The sequence below is a fragment of the Alligator mississippiensis genome, chromosome 12 (genome assembly GCF_030867095.1).
Source record: "Alligator mississippiensis isolate rAllMis1 chromosome 12, rAllMis1, whole genome shotgun sequence".
Lineage (NCBI taxonomy): Eukaryota > Metazoa > Chordata > Crocodylia > Alligatoridae > Alligator > Alligator mississippiensis.
This window is the reverse complement of record NC_081835.1, coordinates 8,700,370-8,724,819: the sequence shown is the minus strand read 5'-3', so window position 1 is coordinate 8,724,819 and position 24,450 is coordinate 8,700,370. Positions and strand designations below refer to the sequence as shown.

At 42.9% G+C, this 24,450-nt stretch overlaps 1 protein-coding gene across 2 annotated transcripts in view; it reads left to right on the top strand.

Annotated features, from left to right (window-relative positions):
- The window catches only part of CNTN3 (contactin 3), a 232,427-nt gene that overhangs the window by 126,170 nt on the left and 81,807 nt on the right, over positions 1 to 24,450 (top strand). For both annotated transcript variants that reach the window (XM_019499647.2, XM_019499646.2), the window contains exon 3: positions 10,017 to 10,112. In XM_019499647.2, the coding sequence (XP_019355192.2) occupies positions 10,017 to 10,112 (96 nt within the window). The remainder of the gene's footprint in view (positions 1 to 10,016; positions 10,113 to 24,450) is intronic.

The window sequence follows — 24,450 nt, the reverse complement described above, 5'->3', positions numbered from 1 at the left end:
GGGCTGCTCACTGGGCCACTGAAAACAGCAGAAGTTTCAGGGCAACAGCTACTTCTCTTCTGCTCACATTGTCTCCACCCCAAAATCCACCTCCAGTTATGAGGTACAGGCAGAAGAAAGACCCACAATGCTCATTCCTGCTTTCTAAAAGTTATTCATTTTTTCCCCCTTGGAAGTTTTTGGGTTTTCTCCTGAAATCTCTATTCAAAGGGACTAAAATTGCTGAATTTGTGAAGGCCACGATGCATCATTTTGGCTTCAGAAAACATCCCCATAAATTATTTTAAATAGTCGTACTATTTTTTTGGCAGGTAAAATGCAGGGCTTCAGTGAGAGCAAAACCAGTATCTGAAAGAGGCGATGATGGGTCTTGACAGGGCTGATCATTGCTTTGTAGCCACGACCATTCTCACTATAACTGTTACAATATTTGAACTAAATTGCCTTCTGGCAGCCTAAATATTGCACTGTCACCGTTCCACAGACATGTTTTCCTGTATAATGGGATCTGCAGTGTTTCCTGATCTATGAATAAATTTTTGTCATGATCTCACATGATCTCCCAGTAATGCCAGTTCAACTAAAATGGACTTTAAAAGCTTGCCAGTAAATTTCCTAATTTTTTTAGAACACTCACTGAGGCTCTTGTATATTGTGTTTTCCTACTAAATTCCCCATTTCCATCTACTTTCTTCTTTCTGCATTTATAAACATTTGTTTAAGGGGGAAAGTATTTGAATAATTTTCTAGGGTCCTTTAGTTACTTCCTTTTAGCATATTACAAGACCCCTTCAAGTCAACAGAAAGACTCGCTGTCTATTTATATAGTGCTGTTGTTGTTTGTTTTAACAGTGGTACATTTGTATGCAGCATGTCTGGTTAATTGGCAGTGTCTTTGCATTATTTCTATTCATATGAGGAAATAACCTCTTATTTTTAAAAGGTACTTATGAATTATGTCAAATGATAAATGATGCCAAATATATTGTAAGCAGGTACCCTGGCTGTTGACAGAGCAAACATTGTAGGGGGTGCAGTTTGTATATGCAAAGGTTGAATTATCGGTAAGAAAAAATAGAGATTTGAAATATACTGGAGACTTGTTTAACTTTTTTTTCACTAGAACCCATCATTACAAGATAGTGACTGCAGCTCATTTAGGATTTTTTTATTTGCATTGAGAAGCTAGAACAACAAAGTCCTCTTTTTGGTAGGCTTTGTACTAGCACAAAAGAACATCTCTTGCCTATACTTACAGACTAAGTAAGTGATTCTCAATCCTTGAGATCCTGTCAAGGGTGCTGTGAGGTGCTACACAGTAGCACTGGTAGGTTTGCAAACATGATTCACAGTATAAACCCAGAGATTTCAAATAGAAATTCATAATTGTGGCCATTTTGAGCTTTTGCTTTCTGTAGTCAAAAACAAAGAGTGAAAACTAAGAGCTGGCATTTTCTAAGGGGTGCCACGAGTCTCAAAAGGTCGAGAACTGCTCATCTAGGTATCTCAAGGCATGCTGAACTTCAGTGGGATTTGGGTGCCAAACTCATTCAGGTTCATTTGAAAATGCTGGTCCTAGCTTTTCAAAATTAATTATTTTTTTTCATGAAAGCTGTTGTTTGCTTTGGAGAAGAACACTTGCCAGCTTAATGGCACATAATTTTGTATCAGTTATTGGGTACTTGTAGAGAATAAAATTACATTAACATCTCCCATTTAGAACAGTTTGTTAAAAAGAAGCATAAAGCTTTTTTTTCTTGCTCCCTAGACTAGAAATGCAATGAAATATAAAAGGTGGGCATGTCGCCAAGGTCATTAGTGTGATATAAATATTTATACCTATTATTCTGGTGTTTCGATTTGGAGAATAGAGTTAAGAAGATACAATAACATGCCTTGTGGAGAATTTGTAAGATTTTGCAATGTGTCATAGCATTTCTTGCAACATCTTTTTTCATCTTTGTAAGTCAACCTTATTCTATAAGTATCAAACCTGAGTAAAAACAGCTGGTAAATATGTAGAAACATTAAATGTTAGCAAAGAACTCAAGCTTAAAAATCCTAAGTGAATTAGGTGCCTAGTTTTCATTACGATTTAGGAGGAATTGGAGAGCATACTTTGCAAACTCCAGTGTTACTGAGGTGTTTCTGTACATTTAAAATATCTGGTTTTAAAGTATGGGAAAATGCATTCTCCTAGGGGTTGAATGAAGTAGTGTAACTTGAATCGCCAGTATAGCACAATCATCATCCAGAAAGAAATTGCCTGGCAAGTTCTGTTACCACCATGGAATGGAATTTATGTATGAATATATTGAGGGAGACTCCTTTGGCCACGTGGGTTTTCTGGCCAGAGAGTATAGTGCCATTGCTTACCGTCTCAGCCAGTCGGGAGGTTAAACTAAATCAGATTTCTACAACTTTTTCATAATTAAAGAACGAATGCATCTGGATTCCTAAGGAACAGTGCCACCTGACTTTTTGAACAAAGGCTTAATACTTGAGCTGGTGTTATGTCATCCTTTGGTTCTGCCTGGAACATTTCAGTAGGAAGCTTTAGGGAACTTGTGGAGATATATAGATATAAATATATATTGATATCTTTTATATAGATATAGATAGATGTAGATGGATGGATCGATATAGATATATCTATATCTGTCTATAGATATAGATCGATCAATGTGCCTAAATATAGATACTATCTCTCTCTCTCGATATATATATATATATATATATATCTTCAGTTAAAAGCCTTTATTTCCCCTTCATAGCAGATGTCAGAGGAGAAGGAGGAAATATGGGCAGCATGTCTGTTTTGTCTTACGTAAAATGCTTCAGATACTGCAGTATATCGCTGTTTTTCCCTTAGTGCTCACAAATCTACGTAAGTTAATTATCATGAATATCGCATAAACTTTTTAATGCTCTATGATCTAAGCAGATAAACAGTTATTTCATCCATAAAGGCAGTGGAAGTGATGGTTGTGTTCCTCTTAGTTCTAGTCCATACTTTGTGATGCTTTCTGGGTAGTGTACTTGGGACTTAAACGCCAAGTTCACTACATGGAAAGAGAGGAGCCAGTAGATTATATGGTTCGTTTTCATACGCTTGCAAAGATGTATTTGTCTATGTTCATTTTTCCGTGCAGATTAAGAGACTCTTCTATAAAGCTAAATTACAGTTTTTGCATCTTTCTTTTGCAATGGCATATGTTTTAGCTGATAGAAATGTATATGTTTGGTGCTAATGCAACAATAAGAAAGTAAGAGAAAGTGTTTTAGAAAGCTAAAAAAATTCCCTTTTTTCCTTTTCTAAACTTGGGGATTATTATACTTCTATTTATCCTGAAATGGTAAGGCAGTAATACTGTTTTATTTGACAGTCATCCAATTCTAGCACTCTGGATTTTAAACAAAGCATTTTACCTGTCTCCTGTTCTAAATTGGCTGAAGTATTTTTACCAAAATAACAAAAAAAAATCATATTTAGCCTGGAAAATTTTAATCCTAAAGAGCAAAGGCTTACAAAACGTATAGAAACCCTGAAAGGTTTTTCTGAGGCATATCTAAGGCTTTTGAACCTTGCCTAATGCGGTCCCTGCACCTGGAAGCCAGATGAAAGATCATTATATTCTACAAAACAGACATTTAAATTAACTTTATCATTAATTGACCTTTATCAAGACATAACCTGCTTTCAGAATGCTCATACAAGTGCAAGTAGTGTATAACTTAGTTTAGATAAAAATGGGGGAAGGGATGGGAGGCAAGTTAATGGTAAAATAAATTAAAAATGTGGGTCACTCATAAGGAAAACTAAGTTAATCAATGAAATAACAGTGGTCAGTAGGGTTGAAATAATTAAGAAAACATTTTAAAAACATTTTAAAGTCAAAAACAACTCTAGACAATACTAAATGATACATGGGGTCCAAGAACTGGAATAACTTTGTTATTCCTGCATTAATGTAGGGTAAAAGGGATGACCCAGGGAACTATAAATCATTGAGCTTGATACGATTTTTGGGCAGTTGATTATAATTCATGCCAATCAACATGGCTTGATGGAAAGTAGGTCTTCTCAAATAAACTTTCTCTTTTCTTGACAAGAATACTGGCTGATAGAAGCAACTCTGTTGATATATTATCCTTGAGATTTCTCCAGGGCATTTGACTTTGTTCCACAAGACATTTTGATTAGAAAATGTTCGTTATATGGAATTAACAAGGCAAACTAGATGGATTTAAATCTAGTTTACTGATGCAGTCCAAAATGTAGTTGTTAATGAGGAGCTAGAGAGTCCCCATGGGTCTCTTGTCCAATGCTCTTTGGCATTTTTATCAAGAATGTGAATGATGATGCAAAATCTTTACTGCTTAAGTTTGCAGATGTCACAGAGATTGGTGGGACAGTAAATAATGAAGTGGACCAGTTGCTCTTACAGATTGATCCAAAACCCCTGGTGAAATGAGTTTAGTCCAACCAAATATGTTAATACCCAAATGCAACTTGATGCATGCAGGAGGAAAAACAGTGGGGGTTATACTGTCAGGAGGAGAGACTCAAGCAGGTACTGATTCGACATTGGCTTTCAGCTCTAAGATCACTAATGCAGTTCTTGGATGAATAACAGAGGGATATGAAGCAGATGCAGGGAAGTGATGTGGCCTCTGCGCACAGACAGAGAAGACCGCTCCTGGAATTCTTTGTCCCAGTTTGGTGTCGACATTAGAAGATGAATGTGGAAATACATGAGAGAATTGAAATGAAGGCTGCCGAAATGAGCTATGATCGGGGGGAAAAAAGCCTTAGGATGAGAGGCATGCACAGTATAGCGTAATGGGGTTGTCAGCATAAAGGCTGAAACGCGGCTTTCTCAGAGGGGATAGGTACTTCGACATGGCAAAGAGATACGACTGTGTTTGTGAGCAGAAGCTTTCAATTTAGCAAACAGGAGTAATGAGGTCCAGTGGCTGGGAGCTGAAGTCAGACAAACTCAGCCTTGAAATTAGATGCAATTTCCTAGTAACATAGGTAATTAAACACTGGAAGAGCTACCTGGGTTAAGTGGCTGGCTCATTATCACTTGAAGTCTTTACATCAGTATTTCTTTCCAGGAGACGTATATAAATCCAACCTCTGGGAGAAATTCTGCTGGCGGTGCACATATGTTCTGTGCTTCCCCTGCTAGCACACAGGCAGTATGGAAGAGAAAGAGACTTGGATCCCAACCAAAAAACAGAGATCAGAAGAGCTGGATCGGGGCAGCAGAAGGAGTAGTTTTTTGGGTGGGAGATTGAGACAGGCTAGGCAAGCCTGGGACCAAGCCTCAAAGAGGGATGCAGAACAGTGGAGGCAGGGAGTCAAGAATTTATCAGAGGTCTCGTAGAGGGAACTGGAGTAATAAGAAGCTGTGAAGAGCAATGAAAAGTGGCAGAGATGGGCTGGAAGGGACAAGGAAATAAGGGAAGCTCAATTAAAGTTGCATGCACAACCTTGATTGATTTTGGCACGTCTTACAGTTTGATTGCTTGACTCTGCAACCTTCATGTTTCTTTAACATGCTTTTCTAGCTGTAGGGATATGAAGTAGTCCTCTTTCCTTCCAAGATGCTTAGAAGAGGCTGCAACCAAAAGGCCCAAGGCTGCTTTTGTTTGTGAGGCTCTAGAAATCCCCCTAGACTGACAGCACTGCTGTGCTTCCATGCATGAGGACAGGGAGTAAGACTGACCAACTCTGAGAGCAGTTTTCACCCACTGCTCATGATTGTATTTGTCCTCACTCATGACTCTGGTCTCTTCTGTGCCAGAAGCTTCCCACCTTCCCTTGACTAGTGCCGCAAGGAATTAATTGCACTTGGATGAGTATTGACCCCTGGTCTGGAGGTAAAGTAAAAGGTGAGCTCCAAAGCGGCAGCAGACTATCTGGTTTGTGGACTATTTAAGTTTTGCCAGTACACAATGCAATACCAGATGGGAAGAAGTCATTGCTCCTTTGCAGAGCTCCTTGCTCAGACTGCACACCAAGATAATGGTTCCTGTGTATAGTGAAGTTAACTCCAAAGTAACTCTACAGGTATCGACAAAACCTCACGTTGGCATCGCCGTGAAGATTGTTGTTTTTGTTTGAGAACTTTTTTATTTCTCAGCTCTGTTAGGAGATGCCCATCCCAACCTTTTATAAAACGACTTTACTACTATTTAATGTAAGATTAATATCCCTAATTAATAGTAAAGTCCCATTGTCCTTAGCTGTCCCCAGACATACGAACAGCATCTGCATTATACGAATGCCATTAATGACCGTGCATATGCAATCACTTGTATGTCCAAAATGGGCAGTATTTCTTTTCTGCCATCGATATCCTCCTTTCCAAGAAAGTAAATTATGTTTCCAGGAAAGCAACTGGAACAGATCCAAAGCACATTAGGCTTTTAAAAAATTTCCAGAATGCTGCCATTACAAGGTAAGACAAACTTTCTGTTTTGCTCGATCTTCCGTGAGTACAAAAAGCCCTTTTCCTCCCCCCAAAAATGTAACATCTTACGTTGGGGAGAGGGACAAAATAATGAATTCCATTTTAATTATTATTGTAATAAATTCCCTTAATACCCCCCTTTTGTTCAAAATTAGAGTAACATGCACTGATATTACTATCCAGCGTGCTGTTTCTATACAAATCTCTCCTCCTCTCCACAGAACAATGATATGTGATTGTTTTTAATTAGCGCTGTTTGCAAAGTGATATCAGACAGAAAGTACGAGAGAAAAACCTAAAGATTTATAATGATGTCCTTCTTCAGCTGGATGATTAATCCAGTCTATAAAATGCTCTGTAAGTCTGAGATTGCCATAGAAAAGCCATTTTTCAGTAATTACCAGGAAGTTCTCAATGTGGCTCAGATAATTTTTTTCTGGATTTTTTTTTTTAACTACTCCCTTGTCTGTTTTTGTAATCCATGATAAATACCTTCTGTAATGCAAAATTGCAGAAGATTGATCTGAAGAATTGTGATGTAAGGTAGTTGGACTCCTACAAAATAATCAAGACTTGCTTTTGGGGGTAGGATGGTTGTATATATTGTTGGTTTAATAGGTCTAATTTTATTATGCATGGTGTTGTACAATTTCCCTTTGACAGGGTGGAAGGTAGCACAGGATACAACCATTTAGTCTCAGAAGCAATAGTTAATGAGTAAATATCTATGTATAATTAAGATGGACTCTTTTAGTACTGCAATATATATAATTACTTATGAGTTAATAATGGGGTTGCCCTGATACGAAAGAGCAAAGCTGAGTCCTAAATACATCCCATATGTTAAATAGTTCCTTTGCTTTTCTAGATATTTATTTTTTCTAACTTTTCTAATTAAATTAACTTTTAGAGCAATCATTTAGAGCTGATTCTACTGCACAGTATGGGTGAATGATGAGGAGAGTAAAATAGGGCAGGAAAAAGGTCATAATGTAGGAGTGAGGCCAATGCAGTATGCGCCTTACCTACACAGGGAAGCATGGCTCTGTGTGCCTTTCCAGAGCTAGCGGAGACAGTGATAGTTGACACTCAGAGTATTACTAACTTTCACTTCGTAGTGTCGCCTCTCTTTGGAAGGAGTTAGGTACAAATACATTAACAGTGGCTAATGAATCATGGTGTCAAATTGGTTGTGAGGAACCGGACAGAATCGCAGTGGAGTAGGCGCCAGGTTTTTCTGACCTCCTGCAGTAGTCACTTGGAGCAGTGCCTGATCTGCATCTCTTATGGGTGTCCTGCTGGAGACCTTAAAATTGGTGGATATCCCTGAAAATTTGAGGTCTCGCTGGCTTGTCTACACATCAGGTGGTAAATTTAGAGTCGAATCAATGAGTCCCTCTCATGCAGCTTAATGCTACATATTTGTACATGCTGCCAAGCCCGTGTGTTCAAGGGGGTCACTAAGGGGCAGTAAGGCTGAAAGGGCTCTGACTGAGAAGCCGCTGACTACCCAAGTCAGAATACAACAAACATAATGATGTACCAATATCGCGTGGGAGTTGGACAGGTGCATGTATTAATAGACTTATTAAGAGCTCACAGATGTTTTCCCTTTTTCAAGGTTGTTTTTTTTTGTCTTTTAACTTTAAAAAAAGAAACCTCTCTCAAAGAATAATAATATGAGTAATGGAGCAACACATTATAATTGTTGCATCTAGCAAACAGTTTGTCCTGTTAAAACTGTGGCATTGAGATGCTTAATTGCTGTTGTTGAATAGACTGGTTGGGTGAACATCTGTTGCTTTTTAATGTTATAAAGAAGTTATACTTTGGAAAGCAGCCATTGTTGGTCGACCCGTTATTTGTATTGTGCTGAGCTGTAAAGACATCTTGCTTTAAAAGGCCCGCTGGGGGTGTCACTGAGCATCTGCACATGGTAACATTTGTGCCCAGACCCAAAGTTGTAAACAAGAACTGTTTTTTTTTATTTTTGCCTGTTCCACTTGTGGCTCTCTGAGTTGTCGTCTTTTTGGCCTGTTAATTTGCAGCAGTGCACTTCAGTTCTTCATTACTGTAAATAACACACAAATGGGTGTCTCGAGAGCAGACCCAGAGTCTGCTAGAGGAAAGCTGCCATACATTGCGAGCTCAGGTTTCAAAAACCCCAGTCTTGACGTTTCTGCAGGCTTACGCCTGACAGCTCTGCTCCAGCGTGATTCAGAGTTTCCGGGGTGAGGGGAACTGATCTCTGAGAATGAAGTCCCAAATTGTTCGCTTTGTACTTGACTGTTTCTGGCATCATACAAAGAGATAATGAGGCCAGACTCTCCACCGACGCTTGTCATCCTGTACTGCTGTGCAAAGTTAATATAAACTATTACTGACCAAGAATTCTGCATTTACACAGGCAGGTGGTAGCATTGTATGCAGATACAGTTGACTAACCTTGGTAAAAGGGGGTAGAAAAAGTCCAGTCTGCTTTACTAAGGCATAACTAAGCTTGGCTGAATAATGATGGCTACTTCAAGAAGTTATTTTTCCACTAATAAAACTCCCCAACGTCTGAACAATTTTGCATTTGCTGGTGATGAGGGATTGTTTGGCTCCGATCCTTGATGCTCATCCTCATAATCAAATTCTTTGTTTCACATAAAAATGTGGTAACCAAAAGGTGACAAGTAGAAGACTCTGTTCTAACAAAGGGTGTGGACGGACATAACAGTTAGACTGGTATACCTATTACATCTGCCCGTTCCTATATTAGTATAAGTAGAGCAAAAATGGATCCAAGTCATAGTGGTTTAGCTCACTATATAAGTGGACAGACATAAGTGTTACACTGGAACAGCTGATGCTCATTCCTGACCAAAAGCCCTGCACCTCTTTTATAGCATCTTCAAATTTAAAACAGTTTAAATCTATCTGCTGCCTAGAAATCCATTGGTAAGTTCATTTTAATTGGCAGAGTTGGGGTGGAGTAAAACCAGCACAGGTCAGATAAAAATCGGACCCAGTGCCCTTATAAAATGCCTGCTGCTTTGGTCCTGATCTGTCATTCACTCTGACTTCTGTGGAGCATACATCTCCTCTCTCAGCTGTCTACTGAAATCAGTGGAGATGATGGCATCGTATAGAGGTTGCCTATATACTATGGCTTCAAGCCTAACAGAGTTTGGAGCCCCTCTCAAAAAAATGTTGTCTCAGCTTCCTTGATTTTTTTTTTTTTTTTTTTTTTTTTTTTTAATGATGGTGGAAAAAACAGTTCTTCTCTTGGGAAGTACTCGGGAAGACCACAACAGGTCAAAATGTTTTGACACTTTGGGCTCTTGGTTGAAATCTCTGGGTTTATCTGGTGAATCATGTACAGGTATCTGCACACCTAATGGTGCTGATCTTGTGTGGCCCCCAGGTGACAATCACTGATGTAGTCATTACTGCTTATTGTTAGCAAGGGTGGCAAAACAGTGTCCTCTGTTTATTCCTCTGCTGTTGTCTGGTCCCTGATCTCCAGCTCTCCCCTTCTTTCCAAAACAGATCTTGACAACTTAAAAACTAAAATGAGGAGCACGGTGTCCGTTCGAGAAGGGCAGGGAGTGGTGCTGCTTTGTGGGACGCCGCCTCATTCTGGAGGTAAGAAACGCTTCGGGTTCAGCCGGTTGCTGTGTGGCTGCTAACGTGAACGGATGCCAGGCTGTAGCTCATACACCGAAGCGAGCAGCATGGTGGGATCTCCGGACACTCCTGCCCTGCCTGAGGAGCGCCCCACGTGCAACCCACTTCGCATGCTTTGCCCTTCGAAGGAGGTGCAGCGGATCTGCCTTTGGGTGGCACTAGGCATGCGTCCGCTTATGTTGCTATCTCAGGAAAACTTCTTGGTCTGCATCCCTTGCCACAACAAGACAACTAATTTATATCCGTTTCAGTGACTAGCACACGCACAGCCCATGTGGCCTGTCCCAGGGCAGCAATCTCTGGGGTGGTCCTCGGGCCGGGTGCACCCCCCCCCTTAAAGGACCCAGCCAGAGTCCTATCATAAGAAGATCTATTCCCCAAAATGCAGAGGCCCATGTCCTCCACATCAGTACTCTGCATGCTAGTGATTTCGCAAGCAGTGGTTATCAAATTAGTGCCTTTCTCACTCGAGCAACAATCATCCAGTTCCTTCTCATACCTTACCTTTGAGGACTCCTTGGGCTCTCTTGCTCCTAGTACCAAAATGGCAGGAGCTGGCCCCGTTTATTCTCTGCCAACATACAGAGAGCACAGCACAAAACTACAGAAGCAAATAGTATTTCTCACTGGGTCTAGTATTTTCCACATGTTCAGTGCAAACATATGTCAATCAGAGTTGCTTGGATGGGGCTGAGCATGAGGATCAGGTTTAGCCTGACATGAAATCAATAAATAAAATGGTGCAGTGTCTCTCCCACTTGTGTTCAGTAATTGCAGCCCATCATGCAATCAACACTTACTACGTTGATTGGCAGATGACACCTAACTCAGAAAAAGCAGAATGTACACTCTCCTTGCAACAAAGTCCATAATCTTTTTTCCATTCAGCTTTTTGTTTAACTTCTTTTTTCTTCTCTGAGCTCTCTCTTAATAACCAGATGGGCAAGTCGGGTGCCTTTCAGTGATGTTCTTTGTGATGAGGACACTCGGTAGCAGGTTAGCATCAGGGTTGAGTGAATTATTTTCAGCCAGTTATATCAATCTGAAACTTTCTTCACGAATGTGAGTTGGATTTGCAAGCCGAGTTCACAAGGGGACGCAAAGTATCATTCCCAAAAGCAGCAAGGACAAAAGGATGGTGGCAGCCACTCTTTTAAATTCCCAGTCTGGGATATGGGGGACCGGGTTCATATCCCCCTTCTGTCTGATTCAGTATGGGGAGTTGAACTGAAGTCTCCTATCTCCAGGGGAGCACTTTAATCGCAAGGCTATACAATAATTGTCTTCTCTAGGGCCCAATGCCTCATCAGTTATACAAACTGGAATGAGTTTCAGGGTCGAGACACAACCCCAGATTAACCTACAACTTGGTTTGTTTTGCTTTGAAATACAACATGCATTTTTTCATTGGCCAAAACTTCCAAAACACCTTGCTTTCAGGTTGGCACACAGCACTATTTTTCTTTCTGATTATTTTTTCTAGGTCTGCCATTGACCTGAAAAATCTATTATTCACATAGTCCTAGATTGCAGCCTTTCTTACGAGCTGTATGAGAGGCAAAATTCCCCAACCAGCTGAAACTCTGAACTTTTAGTTCAAATACACATCTGTTTGTGGACACTGCTGTCCTGTGAAAGACTTGCTTGCCTTTTAAATAAAGATCAGTTCCTTGCAAAGATTTAAAAGGGTCATGGTGACAAGAACCAAGTAAGCTGTTGGGTTTTTTTACCTGGCTGATTTCCAGCCAGATCTGAAGGCCATTAAAACTTCAGTACTATTAAGAGGTAGATGGGTATGTTGTGAAATGAATTAAAATTCCAGTTTCTGAGTCATCCCATGTTGGATCTTCAAAGGGTAGGTTCCACATTGTTTGACTCCCCTTTGAATAAAGTGAGAAAAGATTACGTTTGTGAAGCAGAGGTCTTGAAAAGAGAAATTGGGTGAAGCTGAGGGTCCATGAGTGAGTGTGTATAAAAAAGAGGGACACACAAAGATAGTGGGATTTCCCTGGATTTTGAAGTATGTACCTATCTCCAGTTTAATTCCTGGAGTTCAATGGCTCCCGTTTCACAGTAATTTTATTACTGTTTGATAACCTTTGGAGTCAAATGCTTCCTTTGTCTATGAGTGAGCCTTGCTGAAACTCATTTAGTTGCATAGCTGTATCTACTGGGAAAAGCATTTTTGTTCCTCCGCGTTACTAGGATGTGCCTATTTTCACGATGGAAGAATTAATAACTGTCTCTGTGTAGTGAAGAGCAACTATTAAGCAGCAAAACTCATGGAAGCTAAAACGCAAATATTTGGATGAACCTAGCAGGCAGATACACAGGAGTGAAGTTGAGAGTTGTTGGGTTTGTTTGTTTTTTTCCTCTGGGGTGAAGAGCTGTGAGTGCATTTGATAATTCATTCTGTATTCTGAAATGTCTTTGACTAATTGGCTTCGGGCCTTAAATAGCATTCTGAAAGATGTAGGTTTGTTTGCTTGTTTGTCTTAATTATTATTATACAGTCATATTTCCAAAGTACTGCTATGTTAAACATGGATGTCATTGCAAAGAGATTGGGAAAAAGTTTGATGTTGGGGTTGTAGTGATGTGGCTTTTGTGACCTCTTCAGCTTAGCAGAACTAAGCAGCTATAATCTGAAAGGGGCCATTTTACAGCCAGCTGAGCTTTCTGATTTTTTTTTTTTCCCCCTCTTCCAGTTGATATGTATTCCTAATTCAAGTTTCTGTGTCCTCCCCCCACCCCCACTCCCTCCCCCCTATCTTCCTTATTGCTAAGGAGATGGGTCATCCCCCTAGTTATCTATAGGAACAGATTGATGAAAATCCACTGCTGTGGCTAGTTCAGCGTCCGTGCTACCAATGTCATCGTTCCGTATGCGTATGTGCATGCATGTTGACTTTCACAGCATTGTGGTAATTCAAAAATGTGCAAGTCTGAGGTGTCAAGCAGAAGGTGATATACAAGCCAAAATGGTTGTGCTAGAAATCGCTGTCCAAACCAGCACGTGGAAAAGGTGAGAATTTTTGTCATCCTCCACAGATGGGACGTGGCTTACACCCACGCTATAAACATGTTATTCAGCTAAATGCAAGAAAAGAGGCAGCTGTAGTGTCAACTAGTTACCGCAGTGTGATTGGGAGCTGGTACCGAAATTAATTGAGGCGTCCTGGGCTTGTTGACTAAAGCGGTTGTTAGTTATGAGAAGATAGTGCAGCAGTTGTATCTCTTGTCTTCCTCCATCAGTAAAAGAAAAGAGGTGGCATGGTAAAGTACCATGGAAAGTGCTGTAAATCAGTGTTGCTCAACCTCTCCCGCCCCATGGGCTGGAGGACTGGCACCAGGTTGGTATGCTGGCTAGACGCCCTACATGGGGTCAGTCTTCAGGTCAGCGTGACAACGACCTGGTGAAATCTGGCATGCAGGGCCATGCCATCCTGACTGTGTGTTTCCCCACGAGTCCAGAAATTTGGTGGCCAGGGAGCCGTGGCAATATTAATTGCAATGGTTCTGGGACCAGATAATGCTGCTGCTGTTTCCCCCACCACCACCACCACATTTCCAGACCTGTGGGGAGCCCCAGAGGCTGGATGACATGGCTTAGAGGGCCAGTTGTGGAGCACCACTGATTTGGATGACACAGGTCAGGATACCTTAGCACTAATTAGGTAGATATCACTCCTGAGAGCATTTTTACGTTGAACAATGCTGTGCTCTGCAAAAAGCTCCCTCAGCCAGCTCTGAATTAATGAGCTAGCTCAGGAAACAGGAGCAGGATGGCTGCATTTCATGGTACTCCACTAAAGATCAACCCAGCCCTCTTGGTCAAAAGTTGAACTCTCAGCTAGCATTTTTGTTGCATTGGCCTGTGAGATAAGCAGCCACGCTATATCCACAGCTGGTTCTAGAAATCTTTACCAAATATTGTGTAGTAATCATTTGGGGTTGTTTTGTTTTGTTTTTTTTACCCATCACTGGAACTGCTAGTAGTTGAATACACAACGATGTTAAGCCAAGATGGTCATTGAGATGAAGGGCAAAACATTGTCCCTGGGCTCGATGTGCCACTGCCACTTTGAATAGGGCAGTGTAGAGACTGTGGCTCTAGTGGAGCCCAGCCCCTGCACAGCCCAGCTGAAGCAGGCAGGAGGAGCTCTGAAGGTTGCCCCATCCCTGGGACAGTGGGCAAAGCAGCCACAGTAGCAGGGGACAGGGGTTAGGAAAGGAAAGTGGATGTGCCTCTGAGCATGTCTGCTAGTGGATGGGTTAGGGAAGGGAGGGGAGAAGGGTTTCTTACCTGCTTTGGGTTTAAAGTCCCTCAAGGCTCCAGCAGCATGGTCCAGTCTGAAAAGAGGATACATCCACACCCCCAATGCAACATTGACTTGCATGATTGGAAAACAAATTCATCCTAGAAGATGCTGCAGTCCATGGTTTGGTAAATATATCAGATCACCTTCTGCCTCGCATCTCTCAAATTTAAAAAAAACAACGCATCTGACTCTGCAAAAGTGCGCACACAATTTGAGCACTGCGAATAGGCCCTGAAAAGTCTTTAGAATTAGTCATATGTTCAGAGTTACGTAGGTGCTTTAGTATTTTCAGACTCAGCTCGACTATGGGTTGATCTGCTGTGGAAGTCAGTAGCAAGCATTCATTTGACTGCCGAGAGAGCAGAAGGGAGCTGCCATTCTGGTGGATGTTGGTGCTTGAGCATGCACTTTCAGAATACTCCTAACTTACTGCTTGTGCAGCCTTTCTATGTGCCTGTACCTAGGGTACAACCTGAGCTAGATCGTGAACTGCTAGCACAGGGGTGGGCAATTCTTTGGGCTGGAGGGCCACGTAAGGAGTTTTGGTGAGCTGTTACAGGACAAGCGAGGGAGGAAGGGGGCGCTGACCCAGCCGAGCAGATTGGATGAGGCTGCAGGTGAGTGAGGAGCTGCATCCAGGAGCAGGACGGGCAGGCAGGGCCAGGATAGCAGGGTGATGACAGTGCAGGATAGGGGCCCAGGGCATACCCTGATCCACTCCCCGCATGTCCCTGCAACAGGCACCGGTTCCGTGGACAGGGACATGGGGGAAGCAGATCGCAGGTCTGCCCTAGGTCCCAACCCTACATTGTCACTGCCGCACAATCTCGGCCCTGGCCCTGCCTACCTGTCCCACTCCTGGATGCCATTCCCCGGCCACCTGTGGACCCACCCCATCTGCCCGGCCAAGCACACCCCGCCTGCGGGGGTCCCAGGCCAGTCTCCGTGGAGACCCCACTCTCCCGCTCTGTCCAGTGTCCTGGTGATGGGTGCAGGGTGGATGGGCCAAGGTGCCTGGGTAGTAGGGTCAAGTCCAGAGACACTGCCACCCCTGCGCCAGGTGCTCCTTGTGCCCAGGGTGGTGGGACTGGCTGCATGTGGTATGGCCTGGGCTACCCCCATGACTGGGCTGGGCAGGGCCAAATCTGGCCCATGGGCTGTATTTTGCCCACCCCTGTTCTAGCATACTTAATCATGACTCTTATAATGGATTGGGAAAAGAGCAAGATGTTTAGTGCTATTGTTTAGTGCTATAGTTATGAGCAATTCTGATATTTGGTATCTGCCTTTGGATTAGGAGAGCAGTTTAAGAGGGATCTTCATTTTGATGGAAACCAAATGCTTTATTTTTCATAGAATCATAGAAGTAGGGTCAGAAGGGACCTTGTAGATCTTCAAGTCCGACCCCCTGCCTGGGCAGGAAAGAAACTGGGCTTAAGTGACCCCAGCCAGGTAGGCATCGAGCTGCTTCTTAAAGACCCCCAGAGTAGGAGCCAGCACCACTTCCCTTGGAAGTTGGTTCCAGATCCTAGCCGCCCTGACAGTGAAGTAGTTCCTACAGATGTCTAATCTGAACCTACTCTCCAACAACTTGTGGCCGTTATTCCTTGTTATCCTGGGGGGCGCTAGGGGAAACAAGGTCTCTCCCAAACCCTTCTGGTCCCCCCTAGTGAGTTTACAGACGGTCACAAGGTCCCCCCTCAGCCTTCTCTTGTGAAGGCTGAACAGGTTCAGGTCCCGTAGCCTCTCATTGTAGGGTCTGCCCTGCTGTCCCCGGATCATTAACAAGGATGGAGCGAGAGACAGTGTCAAAGGCCTTGCTGAAGTCCAGAAAGACTATATCCACAACGACACCTGCACCCAATGCTTTTGTGACCTGATCATAAAAGGCAATCAGGTTGGACTGACAGGACCTGCCCCTAATGAAACCGTGCTGGTTGCCCCTCAGCATCACCCCTGATGCCGGCCCATTACAGATGTGCTCCTTGATGATCTTCTCAAAGAGTTTCCCCAGGATTGAGGTAAGACTGACGGGCCTATAGTTGCCTGGGTCCTCCCTCCTCCCTTTCTTAAAGATGGGGATCACATTGGCTATCTTCCAATCATCTGGTACCTGGCCCGAGCACCACGAGCTCTCGTAAAGCCGTGCCAAGGGCCCTGCAATAACCCCTGCTAGCTGCCTCAACACCCTGGGGTGGAGAGCATCTCTGGACCTGCTGACTTGAACATGTCCAGCCACTCCAGAAGTACTCTAACCTGGTCCTCCTCAACCTTAGGTCTTGGGGAGTTCCCCTCAAGTCCGTCTTGAATCACGGTGGGGGAGTCCCGGTCCCTGGCCAAGAAAATGAAGGTGAAGAATTTGTTAAAGATGTCTGCCTTCTCTTCTGACACAATCACCAGATTGCCCAGCGTATCTTGCAGGGGCCCTACATTTCCCGGCGCCTTCTTCATCCTCCCTATATATTTGAAAGAGGACTCTTTATTATCCTTGATCTTGGACACTAGTCCCAGCTCTATGTCCGCCTTAGCTTTCCTACCAGCCCTCCTACAGGCCCAGGCAATGGAGGTATACTCTTCTTTGGAGATAGTCCCCCCTTTCCACCAGGTGTACGCCGTCTTTTTGGCAACCAGGCATTCCCGGACTTCCTTGGTGAGCCAGGGAGGCTTTTGGGCACTCTTGCCCCCCTTGCTTCTTGTTGGGATTGTCACCTCTTGGGCCCTGAGTATCATCTCCTTAAGGAACGACCACTCATCTTGGGCACTGAGTTCCCCTGCCCTCGAGAACCCCAGCACCTCTCCCACCAATCTCCTCAGCTCGTTGAAGTTGGCCTTGCTACCGCCTTGCTGTAGGCCCTTGTCACCCTACGCTGGAGGATGAATTCCAGCAAGCGATGATCGCTATCACCCAGGTGGTCAGGACCTGGAGGCCCCTTACCAGATCATCGCCTGTGGCCACAACCAGGTCCAACAGGGCATTTCCTCTGGTGGGACTGTGCACCTCCTGGGTTAAGTGGAGGTCCTGTATCTCGGCCAGGAACCTCCTAGAATTGTCCAACCTGGCTGACTGCTCCTCCCAGCAGATGTCCGGGTAATTTAGATCACCCATGACAACTACATCCCTTGCCTTAAGTGCCTCTGCAAGCTGGCCCAAACATTCCCGGTCCAGCTCCTCCCCTTGGTTGGGGGGTCTGTAGTAGACCCCCACAGTTAAATCCCTCTCCCCACAACCCCCTTGTATCTTGACCCAGAGTACCTCAGCTTGCCCCTCCTCTGACCCCATTTTGCTGGCAGAAGATGTGTATTGCTCTTTGACATAGAGCACCAGACTCCATCCCTTCCTTCCTTCTCTATCCCGCCTGTAGAGCCTATAGCCCCTAATGCTAACTGCCCAGTCGTGGGATGAATCCCACCATGTTTCTGTAAGCCCCACTATGTCTAGGTTTGAACTGGCTATTCTGAGGGTGAGTTCCTCCTGTTTGTTCCCCATACTCCGAGCATTGGTATACAGGTATTTAAGGCCTTGCATAGCTGTGCTTGCCCCTTCTCCCTCCCCCCCCCCCCCCCGATTAGGAAGACTATCCAGACCCTTGTTTCTTAACTGGGCACTCCTTGCATGTGTCACCTGCCTTGCTCAGGTGGCGTCTCCTCATCTTCCTGCGGCCCCCTCCCCTGGCGAGGCTAGTTTAAAGCTCACCATACGAGATCAGCCAAGCTGAAAGAGAAGACATGCTTGCCTTTAGGACAGAGGTGAAGCCCATCCCGCCCCAGCAAGTCCCCCGCCTGAAAGCATGGGTCGTTATATAGTAACCCAAGGCCCGCCTGGCGGCACCAACTCCATAAGCACTGGTTGACTTCGCCAGTGCAGGTTTTGTGTTGCTGTCCCCACCTACCACCGGAAGGAGAGAGGAGAATACCTCAAAATTTTTGCAATTTTGGGGGGCATAAATCATGTGTGTACAAAACAGAAGTGTTAGCTTTGTGATGGTGTATAATGGATTAGGTTTTTAAATAAAGCTGAGATAAAGTATTTTGCTAATGAAACTGTGTACACTTCACATACGATCTGTTATAATAATAACTGACTAGTATTTGGGGGGAAATTAGGATTTCCTATCATTCAGCTAAAATAATTGTTTTGCAAATATATAACCACCTTTCTGACTGTAGCGATTTTCATTCTGTTATCAACTATTCTGTTAAAAAACAATTTTTTCACGAATCGATAGAAAATTTTCCCCATATGTACATGGGAGGTAACATGACATCTAAAGTTGTGATTTATGGAGACGTAAAACTATCTTTTTCAGTCATTATAACCATTAAGCTGCATTCAAATCCCGAGAGCTTTTTTGACCTTTTACTATCTTTCTGTTATGTTTTTGACAGTTTTAAAGGAGAAACAGTATATCAGACATCTGGAGTGAACATAAAATGTTAATATTTGACACACATTTAATATATGGTACCATTTAAAAATATTAATAGGATGCTAATTTTTTCCTGACAGGTATGGAAAGAGTGAGACAGATGGAGAGCTTAAAATGTTTTTTTTTTTCCCCTCTTATATTGTAGACTTTGTTCTAAAAATAGTAATTGCTAAAAGAGCAATATGGGTACATAGTCCTGTTAAGCAGATGCCATTCCTAGGTTCATGTAGAGCGGGGACAGGCAATTATGGCAGGCAGAGGGCAGCTTAACAAGTTTTGGTGAGCTCTTGCGGGTCACACAGGTAGCCCCACCTCTTGACAGTTGCCTCGCCCCCTGGTTGCCACATTGGGACCAGAAGTCCTGCCCCCTAACCCCTGACCTTTGCCACTGGAAGTCACTCCTCTTGCTGCCCTTCCCCCCCAAATACTCCTTTTGGGAGGGGGGGTTGCCATTTTGGAACCAAAAAAGAACCCCCAAATCATACACTAGAAGTCAAACAGCTACTTAATTTTATTACAAAAATATTTATTGTGACTTGTGATTGTGTACTGTATATAGAAGGGATTGCATAATAACTCAAAAATAAAGTGTCACTCATATTGTATGTGTATGTGGGGGTGTTGTGAGAGGATGTGGCTGTGTAGGGGGCCATAAGTGTGGCTCTCTTGGGGGGTGGTGTATATGTATATGCTGATGGGGGTTGTGGGGGCAGGGAGTAAGGTGTGAGGGAGGATGGGGGGGGTGTAGGAATCCCCCACATACTCCCCCAATGGTGCGCATCCCCGCAGCAGCAGGTGGGGAGGTCAGGGCGCTCATGCCTGGTGCAGAAAAAAAGGGGGGAGAAGGGAATTGAAAAATGTGCTTTTAATCAAGTACATTTGTAGTGCACAGGAATAGATTGAAAATTTTCTTTTGAACTTTGAAACTTGTTTAATTTGAAGAAATATTTAGCACCATGCAAACTTTAGTACCCCTTTCTTTTTATTGCAAATGTATTTACATGAGAGAGATTTCTCTTGGTCATATAACAACAGTTATAAGCATTAAAAAGACAAATCCTACAGCTTTCTAAGGTTTCTTCAAGAATCATTTTCTCTTGAACTCATGTATATATGATTGGGTATGTAGCACATGGGCATGTCTACACATGCACTTTAATGCATAGTAGCTTAATTTACTGTGCATTAGAGCAGTGGTTTTCAACTGGAGGTATGCATACCCCTGGGGGTACTTTGGAAGGCCTGAGGGTGTACACGGCAGTGGTGCAAAGAAGCCACTGACACTTCTGGGTTCACTGCCGCGTGCCGTGCTAGGAGACCCCCTCTACTCCCCATTCATCGACTGGCTGTTGGGCGACTTCCCCCCACCCCCCTCCTTCTCGATTGGCTGCCGGGGGAGTCTTGACTGGATGCTAGGGGTACCCCGACCAAAAAAGCTTGAAAACCCCTGCATTAGAGCGTCATGGTAAAAACCATGCTAATACACTAATGCTCTGTAAAATTAGGCGACTGCTCATTAAACGTCACTAAAAAAGTGTGCATTTTCATTTGTGCCCATTAGGGCAGCCTAATGCGCATTTAGTTAGAACTTCACATTAGAGGTACTAAATTTCATGCACAGTGGCAAAAGCACATTAATGAACTTGTAGATGTACCCATTGTGCCTTACGTTGTTCCTTGGCAGTTTTAGGACAAGTGTACAAACAGCTCTTCCCAACAGTATAGGCTTCACGCATCTTGTCTTTCAGCTTTGCCATTTCAGTTCCTTCCTAGCTTATACAAGTTACATTTTGTTTTGAGAAACGAACATGATGGGGACAGAGAGCTGCTGTTTTGAGTTTACAAAGAAAAGAGCTTCGTAGTACTTTAAAAAAAAAAAAATGATAGAACTGACAAGTCTGTCCCAAACAGGAGTCTTTCTAATGAAATGGATGAGCTGGCACAGGCTATGTTACATGCAGTTATTAATGTTTTATGTAGCTCAGGTGTTCGCTCAAGCCATTCTCCTGTGCACAAGTTGTTTTTCCTTCATTTTTCATGTAAGGGTTAGGTCAAGTCAAAACTAAATGAATGTATAGGTCCTCTCTTGGTTTTTTCCGTCTCCATTCTGAAGAAACAGGCACATCAAAACAAATCTGGATTGTAGTAGATTATCTCCACAGCACCACAGAGGAACTTGGATATAAATAGTCCACAAAAAAAAAAAGAAGAAGAAAAAGGAATATCAGACTCATGCAATTTAGAAACAGAATTTCTGAACAAATTGATCTTAATCTATCTATAATCCCTATTTGATACTGGCTAATAAAAATATTTCAATATGAGCTCTGTGTCTGAACATAGCCCATGTCACTGAGGGTGGTGAGGCTGCAGTCTCATAAAATCATATAAAATTAGGATTGGAAGGGACCTCAGGAGGTCACATCTTTCCAACCCCCTGCTCAAAGCAGAACCATCCCCAACTAGATCATCCCAGCCAAGGCTTTGTCTAGCCAGGTCTTAAAAACCTCCAAGGATGGAGCGTCCACCATCTCTGGGTGACCTGTTTCAGTGCTTCACTACCCTCCTCATGAAAGTTTTTCTTAATATCTAACTTCAACTTCCCTTGCTGCAACTTGAGACCGTTGCTCCTTGTTCTGTCATCTGCCACCACTGAAACGAGTCCACCTCCATCCTTTCGAACCGCCCTTCAGGTAGCTGCTGGCTGCTATTAAATCCCCTCTTGATCTTCTCTTCTCCAGACTAAATAAGGCCAGTTCCCTCAGCATCTCCTCAGAAGTCACGTGCCCCAGACCCCTCATCATTTTCATTGTCCTCCACTGGACTCTGTTCAATTTATCCACAGCCTGTCTATAGTGGGGTGCCCAAAACTGGACATGGTATTTCTTCAGTAGGCTCTTTCATGTTTTCCCTGCTTTACGGACAGGGAGACCATGGCCTCATCAATAAACAGAAAGTACAAATGGTTTTATTCTAAATTAGCTTTTTTATTTTTTAAAGGACCCCACCCTCACCTGCAAGTGTTCTAGGATTGTGTTGGCACGAAGCAGGCAGGCTTTAAGGTTCATTCTTTTGCTGGAGGGTATGGCAATGTCTCAATAATTCTGCATAACCTTTTTATTGCTGGAGCTAGACAAATTACTTTGTTAATATGTGGAGCATCTCTGCAACCCAAGGGAACTTTATTCTCTTATTTATCTCCCTCTATTTATCATGACAAGGGCATGATGGAACCAGCAAATGTGTACAAGAAGGTATTGACAGTTCTGTGCACTAGCCTGTGGCCTTCTGCCTTGCAGGCAATGGCTTCAGTAAGAGAAACCTGCTGATACCTGTAGGATCACAAGACATATGCTTGCATATGAACTTGGTGGGTGAGCTGTCTATTGCTCCCCTTCTCCAGTTAGCATTTCAGCAGTGATTGCAGTTCTTTTAATCCACTGGACTGCTGAATTGCTAAAACATAAATTGGCTCAATTGCCTACTTATGCTAAAGATTTTAGGGCCAAATCCTGTTTGCCTTACACCCCTCTGATTGGCGCTGCTGATATCTGTATTCTTAATTTGTATGCTGTACCAAAGGTGGAAGTCACATGATTCAGGCAAGCAAGAATTTGCCCTCAGTCTCACTTCAATCATTGAGAGATGCAATCTTAATTGATAAATGAAAGTATATTTGAATGATGGCGATCAGTCTCGCTCATGGCTTATTATTTTAAAGGCAGTTGACATGCCAGTTTGAAATGATATGAGATCACTTAAAATAGATCATAATTTATTGCTCACTGGTTAGCTTGACAAATTGTTCAATGAATAATTCCGTGTCTATTGCAAATTAGTATTTCCACATGCAAATGGATGCTCATGTCTCCATATTGCCATTTGGAGACTCATCAGTTGCAACAAAACTGTTCTTCATGAATAAAATAGTGTGGAAACTTTCTCATTTTGTAGTCTGTTCCAAGAATATTTTGATGTCTTGGTTTTACAAAACTTTTGAATGTGCAAATACCATTTCCCAACAAAGTGCAATTGGAGTAAGCGCAAATCAGTTGCACGTCAGATGACTCTGATCTTTCTCTTGAGTTATCATAAGGTAGAACTCCAAAATAAAAAGCAAATGGTATTTACAATGCAGGTATTATATTTTAAATATAATTTCTAAGGGTCAAAGTTCAGCTAGTTTTAAAGTGGTCACTCCTTCACAGCCACTCCTTCCCTTAAAGCAGAGATGGGCAAGCTTACCTGGGATCCTGGGGCAGGGTTTTTTTTACACCAGGATCACCTGGTGTTTTAAAAAACCCACTGCATTACTAATTTGCGGGGCAGTAAGCACCTGTGCTGTTTGCAGTACAGCAGATCAGTCTGCGGTGCCACAAACCACATGCGCGTGCTTGTGGGGAAATGCCCATAGTGAGCAATAGTTGTCCTATGCAAAACTTGAGGTGAGGTGCTGCTCAGTTGATAAGAACAGAAACTCACGCGTGGTCATTCTTATGTGTTTAGTAAACAGAAATTTAAAAATCAAAGATTCAAAGACTTAAAAATCAAATATAGGGCCTTCAGAACTGGGTTCCAGAGTACTCTTGAGCTGGTCTGAGTCTGCCACGGAGAAATTTGGGGACTTTATTAAAATAAATATTGTAGCAGTCCTCCTAGTATCTGCACAAATGTCAGATGATGGACTGAAGTTACACTGGACCAAATATACATTTATATTTGTCCAAAGAAGGGACATTAATAGATGTTCATAGCTGGAATGTACAATGATTTTTATCTGTCACTGCATTATCCTCCCTGCCAGTAACAAATCAATGTCTTCAAAGAGAAATCGTCCCTCAGACACATTCTAGCTGCATTCATGCCATGCCCTAATGCAATCCTCTGTCACTTTTTTTCCTTTTGACAAAACTACAGCGAGCAGAAATGAGGGGAGAGCCGACCAAAAGCATTACCAGTGTCTTTATGTATTTGGATCACAGTTGTGCCACCATGTGACAGTCATTTCCTACACAGATATGAAGATGTAATCTCTTGCCCAAATTTAGGATTGACCATGCAGGCAGACTAGACAGCCATGCACTGTTCTGAGTGTGACAGAGCAGATTTCAGAATTTGCTTTTGACTTCGGTCATTTTTTTACATTTATTTTAAAAAGTTGGACATAAGGTGCCCAGTGCATGGGACGCAGGAGCATACGATAGTTTGCCTTGCATGTGTTTTGTAAGACATTGTTTGGGAGGCATGTGTAGATAGTAATGGATGCTTTTTTGGGACAGGTAGGGTGTTAGAAGCTAATGGTGCTAAGCTCCCCTGTAAATACTCAGTGTTGCAAGCCCTTCTAAATTTGTGGGGACTCTCACCATAGATGTTCTTCTTCAAGCCCTGACATCCAGACCCAAATGATAATATGAAAATCTTCTCCTCCTCCTTAGCAAGTTTTCTGACCTTCCTGCATATACAGAACCATTTTAAGCACAACTAGAGTACACGCTAAAAGTCTGTGTTGGTTTACAGCTGCCAAAAGCCTCAGAGGCCAAATGCACC